The sequence below is a fragment of the Cucumis melo genome, chromosome 12 (genome assembly GCF_025177605.1).
Source record: "Cucumis melo cultivar AY chromosome 12, USDA_Cmelo_AY_1.0, whole genome shotgun sequence".
NCBI lineage: Eukaryota > Viridiplantae > Streptophyta > Magnoliopsida > Cucurbitales > Cucurbitaceae > Cucumis > Cucumis melo.
The window spans coordinates 20,724,301-20,735,364 of NC_066868.1; the positions used below are offsets into that span (position 1 = coordinate 20,724,301).

General features: G+C 31.0%; 1 protein-coding gene across 1 annotated transcript; it reads left to right on the forward strand.

Annotated features, from left to right (window-relative positions):
* The first annotated feature begins 4,820 nt into the window (after window positions 1-4,820).
* LOC103488588 (tetrahydroberberine oxidase-like) lies at window positions 4,821-7,237 on the forward strand. Its single transcript, XM_008447410.3, has 2 exons — window positions 4,821-5,169; window positions 5,922-7,237. The coding sequence occupies exons 1-2, from the start codon at window positions 4,821-4,823 to the stop codon at window positions 7,235-7,237; spliced, it is 1,665 nt and encodes a 554-aa protein (XP_008445632.2).
* The last annotated feature ends 3,827 nt before the right edge of the window (window positions 7,238-11,064 follow it).

Here is an 11,064-nt window from a genome sequence, read left to right on the forward strand (position 1 = left end):
ATGAAATAGTGTAGCATTCAAATCTATTAACACATGATTGTTTGGATTGGATGTGTTTATTTGTTAAGCCAAATCATCCAGCTGGTAGGCACACAGAGCCTGGGTGATGTTGACTGAATACCCAGCTCTCAAATTTATGATCATTTTTAGTCTTTTAAATTTAATATTCACATGAGAATGATCTTGTGTGTTGATTTGGATGTGTTGTTACTTTATTAATATTTTCAATGAATTTTAAGACATTAATTGACAAAGTTAAAAGTTTAAGGGAAAAGGTTTTATTAATATATAAAAAACATAGAAGTTGTATTTATTACGTTTAATAAATATTTGATGTAAAATTTCACTAGAAAAAAAAAGAGTATTCCCTCTCTCTCAATGCACAACAATGAAGATTTTCAATACATCATTCTTTTATACTTTCTCTTATTAGCTCTTTAAGAGTAATGGGCCAAAGAAGCGTGGTGTTCTTAGTTGTGGAGCTTTGAGCTAGCTCAATCTTTCAATGTATAATGGTTTGAGTTGTACAACTTTTCAACGAGGTTTGTTGTATCTAAGAAGAGATAGGTCATTGAAATATTTGTTGCACACTATAGTTGATATGAAAAGATACAATGCATACCATAAATATCAGGGCTTGAATCTTTTTAAAGAGAGTGAGATATCGCCACATCAACCTATTTGTTTATGTCCTTATTTTCTTAATATGCTAACTTCATTTTCTTTTGTTATTTGTAATTGCTCCATCAAATTTAAGGAGATTAAGAGAAATCTACTATTGAGAAATCGAACAAAAATGTTGAAGATCTCAACAAGCCATTTCAATTTATAGATAGCACACACTTTAAAACATGGATAGAGAAAGTGTAAGCGTCTTTATTATGGACGCTTTATTTACTTATGTGGAATATGAGATGAGAATATTAAAGTTTTAACTTTTGAGCTTAATATTATAAACAATATGTGTGAGATGAGTTATGCTCATCATTTTACTAACAATTTTAGTTTAAGTGTAATTGAAATCCTAACTTTGACACTTCCCTTATTTATTTTTCATTCTTTTATTCTCTATGATATATTTAGTCCAAAGAACAAATTATATAAAAATCATTGATCATTCATGTTGGATTCGCAACATAAAACCACAACAATAGTTATTAGTTTAGTTAACTTTAAAGAGTGATTAAAAAAATGATAAAAATGATTTTAATCATTTTTAGAATCATTCTCAAACATGCCTTATTAGAGTACTTAATATTATGTTTTATTTACTTATGTGATCTTTTAGCCATCTTATCGTAACAAGTAATTGTTGTTGATTTTATGACTATTTAGTTGTTTTTCATTTTCTTGCAAAATATGAGATGAGAATATTAAAGTTTTAACTTTTGAGCTTAATATTATAAACAATATGTGTGAGATGAGTTATGCTTATCATTTTACTAACAATTTTAGCTTAATATTATTGTAGTTTCTTTTCGGTTTATATAGAACTTGTTAGTTTTTGGAATGTGGGTTCAGTTTAAGTTTACTTAATTTCGTTATTTTCTCGATTTTTTTTGTAGATTAAATTGCATCTTATATAATATGGATAAGTCGTGGATGCAAAAGAATAGAACGTCATCTGAGTATGCTTATGGGGTTGAGATGTTTATTAAAAATGGGTTGAAGCATTCAAAGACGTCGAATGTCATGGCATGTCCTTGTTTAAAGTGTGTGAATGCAAAAACTTTAGATGTGAATACAATTAGAGATCACTTGTTTTTTAACGGCATCGATCAGAGTTATCAAGAATGGATTTTTCATGGTGAATCACTACCAATAAATAGAAACAATGAAAGTGTCTTTAGTAGTGTAAAAGAAGAAATTGACGAGGATGACGTTGATGACACAATTGGAATGTTTGAGGCTGCACATAATTATTTTAATGACAAGTCAGAAAATTTTGAGGAAGTTGTAGATGATGCCAAGAAACCATTATATCCTAATTGTACGAATTTTACCAAAATATCTACGTTGATAAAGTTATATAATTTGAAAGCTAAATTTGGATGGAGTGATAAGAGTTTCACTGAGTTATTACAATTAATTTCTGACATCTTACCTACTCCCAACGAATGCCCTACTTCTACTTATGAAGCAAAAAAAATTTTGTGTACTCTTGGAATGAAGTACGAGAAGATTCATGCTTGTAGGAATGATTGTTGCTTGTTTAGGAAAGAACTGTCCGATGCAAATGTATGCCCCTCTTGTGGTATGTCAAGATGGAAGATTCCTAAAAATTCAAAGAAGGAGGTTAAGAATGTTCCAGTGAAAGTCATGTGGTATTTCTCTCCAATTCCAAGATTTGAAAGAATGTTTCGAAGCAAAGAAACATCAAAATTATTGACGTGGCATGACAGAAAAAGAGAAGTGAATGATCTATTACAACATCCAAAAGATGCATTATCATGGAAAAAAATAGACAATTTATGGCCAGAGTTTGGGTCAGAACCTAGAAATCTACGTCTTGCTCTTTCCACAGATGGGGTAAATCCGCATGGAGATCTTAGCAGTAGATACAGTTGTTGGCCAGTTATGTTAGTGACATACAACTTACCTCCATGGTTGTGTATGAAGCGAAAATTTTTGATGTTGACCGCACTAATATCTGGTCCCAAACAACCGGGAAATGAAATAGATGTTTATTTAGCTCCGTTAGTTGATGATTTGAAAATACTTTGGCATGATGGGGTGGAATGTTACGATGCATATCAAGATCAATGTTTCAGGCTAAAGGCTATTTTATTATGGACTATTAAAGACATTAAAGACATCTAACCGACATTCAAAGACACCTTTAATGTCGGTTATAAACCGACATTAAAGCCCAACCGACATTAAAGGCCTTTAATAACGCTCACAAAGATGTCGGTCGCCAAGTGACATTAAAGGCCTTTAATGTCGGTTTTAAACCGACATTAAAGGCCAAATTTCTTGTAGTGGTAGATATTATGCCATCGAACTTGTTAAGAGCATTATAATTATCCAACTTAGTTGTCGACTGTTTGACTGTTTTAACAAGAACCTTTCAAATAATCAAATCATTTGAGCTCATTTGTAATCATTCAAATAATCAAATAATCGAATGAAGGTTAATTTGTAACCTTTCAAATATTTTAATGTAAATTAAAAGATATATATTTAAATGAAAAAATTGCCATAAAAAAGTAATAGTGGAGATTCTTATGATAAAAAGATTAAAAAAGAAAAAAAAAGTCTAAATGTGCATATCACACTTCACAAATCTAGTACATACAATAACCTTGAGATTAGAAGTTCGAACTTCCAATCCACATATATGGTTATATCTATATGTATGTATATGTGTATATAAATTTATATATATATGTTTATATAGTATAAGTAGTATATGGAAAAGGAATGGTTTTAGAAATGAAGATCAATCTATTTAGAAACAAACAAATTTCATGATTTGAAAATAAGTTTAAACAATAAAAGACAAGCACAAGTATGAAACTATTGGTAAGAATCTCATATTGAAAAAACTAAAGGGATCCATGATATATCAAATATGATAACCCTAATTTAGACTCATAATATCCGTTGTTTATAAGATAAGATGGTCGAAACCTTTTCTTATTGTAAATTGGTTTTAAGATGAAACCCATAATATCAATTATGGTATCAGAGTAGGTGGTACAACAAGATCATGTGTGCATACCCCTGTACTCACTTATTTGGTTATTTTCATATTTCAAATCACAAATGAGAGGAAGAATGCTTTTGAGTCAGTCACATTAAATGTGGTATCTATATATATTGACACTAATATAAACACAAACAACTCTTATATTAAAAATATACTTAAGAACAAATGCATATATACCCCGATCCTCATAATCATAGTTAACAAGAGAATAGCTCCATATGGACAAGACATCAATTACCATTCTAAATGTCTATAATTCAATCCTCCATAAAAAATTCCATTTTAACCTTCGAGTTTTGAAGAATATGTAAGTTTGGTTCCTGAATTTTCAATGTGTATATTTTTAATATCAGAAGTAGAGGTTTTTTAGGATGGATGCACTTAATCCTAAGCTACGACTAAAAAGGTGATTAGGACCCACATATATATTTTTGAAAGAAACCACGGCTAAAAAGTTGTGTTTTGATTCAAGACGAAAGACACAAACATCTCTAAAATTGGACAGGAAAAGCATAATTTTGTCAAAAGAACAAAAAAGAAAGTACATGATTGCAGTATATATTTTAATAAAGAAATAAATTATTAATAAAAATCTTAGAAGCTATCTACATTGTCACTCTCCCCCTCTCAGATCAAGTGATATTATAATATCCCTAACATCTTTTTCACTATTTTAAAGATCCCATTGTAATTATAAAATGATGTATACAAGCCTCAAAAACCCTATTATGTGTATATATATATCCTTTTTTATTGCAGGCCAAACAACAAGCTTGTGTTTGTCAATATGAATATTTTGCTGGCCAATCAACACTTTCTACGTCTGTGTGAATCTATATATATATATATATATATATATATATATATATAATGCAGGCCAAACAACAATCTAGCAAGTGTCTGAAGTTTTGGTCCTTTTACCCTTATTATTTTCGACAAAAACAATAATCATGGCATCTTTTCATATTTATAAATAACCACTATTGCAAAATGGATAATCTTTTTAGCAACTTCTAATATATAAATTATGAATTACATTCTCTCCATTCATAGATTCAAATCTTTTGAATAGAATCAAACTAGATTAAAAAAGAAAAAAGATATGAAAATGATTTGCTTGAGGAGAACTCATTTGTTTCTTCTCTTTTGTGTTTCTTTGATTTGGTTATGTTCTTCTTCTGATTCTCTTCAAGATAACTTTTTGGAGTGCTTTAACTCAACATCTTATTCAAAGCATTCAATTCCCGTTTCTGAAGTGGTTTTCACTAATGAAAGTGCTTCTTTCTCCTCTTTGTTTCGGCTTTCCATTAGAAACCTAAGGTTTCTCACTACTACTTTGCCTAAACCACTGTTTTTGGTGACCCCATTCCATGAATCACATGTCCAAGCAGCCATAGTTTGTGCTAGGGAAAAGGGTTTGCAAGTTCGAGTCCGAAGTGGAGGACATGACTACGAAGGTATGAACCTAAAAGCTTAAGTTGATGTGTTAATTACCATAAACGTTTAATATTAGTGCATTAATTGTTTCATACTCGAAATAATTACTTATTGAAAATTTACAGTAATTGGAAAAAGTTTTGGTATTTTTTAAGTTAAGTTTAAAATCACACATTCTAAGCGGTTAAAATCATCTTTTTCATTTTCGAAATCACTTAGAATTTGTTTTAATTTTAATCTTTTAAAATTAATTTTAATAATATAAATAGTAGTGTGTTTTTAAGAGGGTAGGAATAAAGGTTGAATTGAAATTGAATTATTAAAAACATGTTTGGATTAACTAAAGAAAAATTGTTTGATAAAAAAGTCATTTGTATTTAAACATTTTTGAAAAATTTGTATAAAATACCCATGAAAGTGTTTTAAAAGTTATTTTAAGTAGTTGTCATATACTTAATATTTTTCTAAACGAATTCTATTTCAAAATTAAACACTTGAAAATTCAAACAAAAGACAATCTAAAAAGTATACAAGATTAATTTATTTCAATGGAACATGAGTGATTTTTGAACTAGAGTGGTAGAAAGTGATTTTTGACCAATTAAATTCTTAATAATACTTCCTAGCATGTGAACTTAAAAATTAGCACGAAAGCTTAACGAAGTGACTACCGATAGTAATCAAATGTGGAAAACCTCACTCCTAGTACCATATGAAATTATCATTAAACCTAAAGCTTAAGTTGATTAGTTTCGATAAAAAATTTAACCAGGTCTCTCCTATGTATCATCCCAAGCTCCATTTATTGTAATCGATCTCATCAACCTTCGCTCCATAACAATCGACATCGAAGACGAAACAGCCTCAGTTGGGACTGGCGCCGCACTCGGTGAGTTATACTACAGAATCGCAAAGAAAAGCTCCATCCATGGCTTTCCAGCAGGAAGCTGCCCCACAGTGGGAGTGGGAGGCCATATAAGTGGAGGAGGCTTTGGAACCCTTTTTAGAAAATATGGTCTTGCAGCCGACAATGTTATTGATGCTAAAATTATTGACTTTAATGGAAGAATTATGGACAGAAGCTCCATGGGTGAGGACCTTTTCTGGGCCATTAGAGGAGGTGGTGGAGCAAGTTTTGGAGTTATTTTATCATGGAAACTCAAATTAGTTTCTGTTCCTTCAATTGTCACAGTTTTCAATGTGCAAAGAACTTTAGAACAAGGAGCAACTCACCTTTTTCAAAAATGGCAAAATATTTCACACAAACTCGATCAAGATATTTTCCTTCATGTCACTACAAAAGTAGTTACCGATTTTCCTTCCAAAAAAACAATTAGACTTTCATTTACATCATTGTTTCTTGGACCAATTGAAAGGCTTATTCCAATAATGAAGACCCGTTTTTCAGAATTGGGATTGAAGAGAAGTGATTGCATAGAAATGAGTTGGATTCAATCGGTTCTCTTCTTTGCTGATTTTTCAATAGATACCCCACTTGAAGTTTTGATGGAGAGATCATCACCTCAAATTTCTGATGCATTTTTTACAGCAAAATCTGATTATGTTATTTCCCCAATTTCACAAAAAGGGTTGGAAGGGCTTTGGAAGAAGTTGCTTGAGGAAGAAAAATCTGAATTGATTTTGACACCATATGGGGGAAAAATGAGCCAAATTTCTGAATCACAAACCCCATTTCCACATAGAGAAGGGAGGATTTTTGGGATTCAATATTTAGCAACTTGGGATAATGCTAATGAAACTGAGAAGCATTTGAGTTGGATAAGGGAGGTTTATGCTTATATGAAACCTTATGTTTCAAAGTCTCCAAGAGCTGCTTATTTGAATTATAGGGATCTTGATTTGGGAAGAAACTATGGGAGAAATACAAGCTATGAGGAGGCCAAAGTGTGGGGTTTGAAGTATTTCAGTGATAATTTTGAGAGATTGGTGAGAGTTAAGACCAAAGTTGATCCTTCAAATTTCTTTTGGAATGAACAAAGCATTCCTCTTCTCTATCACTATGAAGATGATACAAGAATTACAAAGGTTCACTCAGGATTGGACTTTGAAATTGTTCAGGAAAGATGAAAGTTTGCAGCATTATTCATTTTCAATAGTATAACAACGGTAGGTGAGGATGAAACCTCTAACCTCTAAGGAGAAATGTCATGCCTAATTGCCATTGAGGTTAAATAACTCACTTTGGCAGTGGACGATGTGTAATGTTGTGGTTTTAGGTGGAGAGTTTTGAAGAATTTGTAGAGTATTGTATGGTTGTGGCAATGGGATTTAATATCCTATGGTTTTATGTATGTTCACGAAAAAGTATAAATTGCTTAAAGTATTGTGAGATAAAGCACTTAAAAAAAAAAAAAAAAAAAAAGGCTTTTGGTTTACATGATTGTTATTAGAAAGAAAGAATACTTGAAAGTATGGCAATGGCAGGACCCTATGTTCAATATAAAAAAATTCGAATATTTCTTTAAAAGTAAAATTAAACTGCGAGTAAGAAAAGGGAGAAATATACTATTAAGTTATCAAAAATAGGTAAGCAATTTATATTTGAAGCATATTGGATTGTTTGTTAATTAGCATTTCTGGATTTACTCGAGGTTTGAAGATTAGGAATGATGCTTTTTGAAAACTTCTATTAGTTTTTCAAAAGAGTTGATCAATATGAAAAATGAATTTTATTTCCAAAATTATGAGCGCTCGTGGAGAAAAATTTTATAATGATATGATTTTATAGATTTTTTTGAAGAAAAATTCTTATCTCAACATGCTCCAAGAAAACTCCTCAACAAATAGTGTACTGGTTGAAATAAAATTGTACTTTTGCAAGAATTTGCTAAGTAAATGTAAATGTTGTTGAATGAGTATGATTTACCTAAATATTTTTGGGTAGAAGTTGTATGCTCGTCTTTCATGTTATGTGTTATGTTGTAAAAAAGTATAATGAGATACTCTTTAGATAAAACTCATTATGAGCTTTGCATGGCAAAATTTCAAATATATTGGAGTATTTCAAAGTTTTTGGAAACAAATATTTTACTTTGAACCAATTCAAATAAAACATGGAAAAGCTTAATTCTAAGATGAAGGTTAGTATTTTCCCTCAATGGCGTAAGTGGAGCAGTTGAATAATATTTAATACATTGATATTTGTTGCATCTCAATGTTCAAATATTTGAGTATCAGCACTGACTAAATAGAAAATAAAAGACATTTCATAAACTAATGATTCATAAACTGCACTTGATCTCTAGGCTTCCAAAGTCGGTACACTAGAAGAAATTTGGTCTTTAATGTTGGTTTAAAACCGACATTTAATGTCACTTGGCAACCGACATCTTTGCGAGCGTTATTAAAGGCCTTTAATGTCGGTTGGGCTTTAATGTCGGTTTAAAAACGACATTAAAGGCCTTTAATGTCAGTTTTCAACCGACATCTTTGATAGTGTTATTGAAGCTCTTTAATGTCGGTTGAGTTTTAATGTCGGTTTTAAACCGACATCTTTGATAGTGTTATTGAAGCCCTTTAATGTCGATTGGGCTATGATGTCGTTTTAAAACCGACATTAAAGACTTGTTGTTGTCCATTTTTAGAAATTTATATTTATTTAATTCTTGTATTATTGTTCATTTTTTATAAACCAACATTGAATCCATATAGATAAATATTTTTTTCTCGCTCCAACGAATCAATAAAATTAATATTATTTTAGAAACTATAATATTCATCTTTTACATTTGTATACACAAAATGAAAACTTAATATTGTGTTTATATACATTCTACAACAGTACATGAAAAAAGATCCTAATATAAGACGTAAATAAGAAAAATTCTAAACGTCTTCTCAATCTTCAATCTTCAACCTTCAACGATCGCCTGGCTATCTACACAGTTGCTCAGCTTTCAACCCGATATAACTTCAATCATCTTACAAACAATACCAAAACAAAGCTAAACGTGAGGTATTTAAACATTGAGGTAGAATATATGCATCTAATAAGTAGTTAAATTCACTTATTAATCACATCAAAATAAAGAGATTAGGTAGAAAAAAGAACTCGAAATATAATGTGATCCTATATATGTAACTCCAAAAGTCCAAAATGAACGTAAAAATTAAAGAAATTGCAAACTAATTAAACCCAAAATTTACTAACTCCAAAGTCTAAAATTAACATATGGAGATTAAAGACATTGCAGATAAACTAAACCCAAATTTTACCGACTCCAATGTCCAAAATTAACTTATAGAAATTAAAGACATTGCAAATGAATTAAACCCAAAGTTTAGTAAGTTCAAAGTTCAAAGTTAACATAAAAATTAAAGAAATTGCAGTTTCCATAGCTTATTACCGAACGTTTCCAATTTTCCTATATATCTAACCTCCTTAGTCTTTTCTCCCACACAAACCAAACAGGACTACTGATTTTTAGAGAGTAATTAGAACCTTCTTATTCAATCCTTCTCTTAACCTAATTCATACTCAATTTTGGTACCAAGAAATGGCAACATCAGCAATAACAAAGTTACCACTAGTACTCCTAGTCTGCATTGCCATTTTAGCATCATCCGTAACAGCTCATCCAACAATAGTAGCAGCAGCAACACCCACGTCGGAGGATTTCTCTTTGTTCCCCTGCATATCATTTGTTCCTAAGGCAACAAAATGTGTGATTGATGTGCTTAAAAATGCAGTCGCTCCTCAGACTAACGCTCCCTTTCAATGAGAAAACAAGCATTTTTCCACAAAATGGATGCACACACAAACGGAAAAAATCCAAAAGAAAAAACACAACCCAGTATGCATAATCAACCACAAATAGACTGATGTTCCAAATTTCACAAATCGAGCCTAAGTACAAATTTGAATCCAAAATGCTTCAAATGACATAACACAACACATTATTACCAAAACTTTAACTCATTTGACCATAGTAATTGAGCTTTTGGACTATACTAAAAGTTAAATAAAGCTGGAAAAATTCCATCTGAAGTACAAATTGAAGCAAAGGAAACTAACAAACTTCTAAGCTCAAAGTTCATTACTAATAAAGAACGCTAGAAATCCTTTTTCTGTTTAATGAGAATTAAAGAAAAGAACACAAACAATACTGACCTTTGCAAATGTGCTCTTTCCAGAACCATTCTTTCCCATGATGGTGTGAACCTACTAGGGTCAGAAAAAATAATTCCAAATGAACAAAAAATCAATGAAAAATTCAAAATGTGAGAATCCACTCCTAAAACAATACTAAAGATTAATTTTGAGCTAACCTCTCCTTCGTAAACAACAAAATTAACATCCTTGAGAATCTCTTGCTTGGTTTCTGCAATTACAGCAGTCAAATCCTTAACTTCCAGCAAAAGACTCTTCTGACTGTCATCATGGACATTGGTAATATGAGGATATTACCAACGGTATGAAAACAAATTGGCAAAATTAAATCAAGATTATACAGTAGAATGCTTAACAAATACTTTATCCTAGCAAATAAATAGCACGTAAGATTCCTAGCTCATTCATCAATCTTCATTCATTCATTTAACTTTGATAAAAACATGTTTGCTAATGTAATCCACCTAACAGTTATGTTTAATTGATAATATCTAAATATCAACCACACACTATAAATCTAAAGTTCAGCATAAGAGATTCAAAGATCTACCTGCGGTCTCAGATTATACAACAAATTTTTATGTCTTTGGAAGACCTGACATTTCTACAAACAGTTGGTGTGGGTGTGAACTTGACGACGGGCTTAATAGCAACCACACCTGGGCCTCTTATCAAATCAAAATTGTGATGAAAAGCACTCAAAATCTAGCCCATTAATAAGTATTTGGAGAATCATATAAACATAAATAATGACATGGGTCTCTGAGAATCTGGAACTGATGAT

Coding starts and splice junctions, on each gene's coding strand:
- LOC103488588 (XM_008447410.3), top strand. CDS start 4,821: ATGATTTGCTTGAGGAGAACTCATTTGTTTCTTCTCTTTTGTGTTTCT. Junction 5,170..5,921: donor TGGAGGACATGACTACGAAG/GTATGAACCTAA, acceptor AAATTTAACCAG/GTCTCTCCTATGTATCATCC.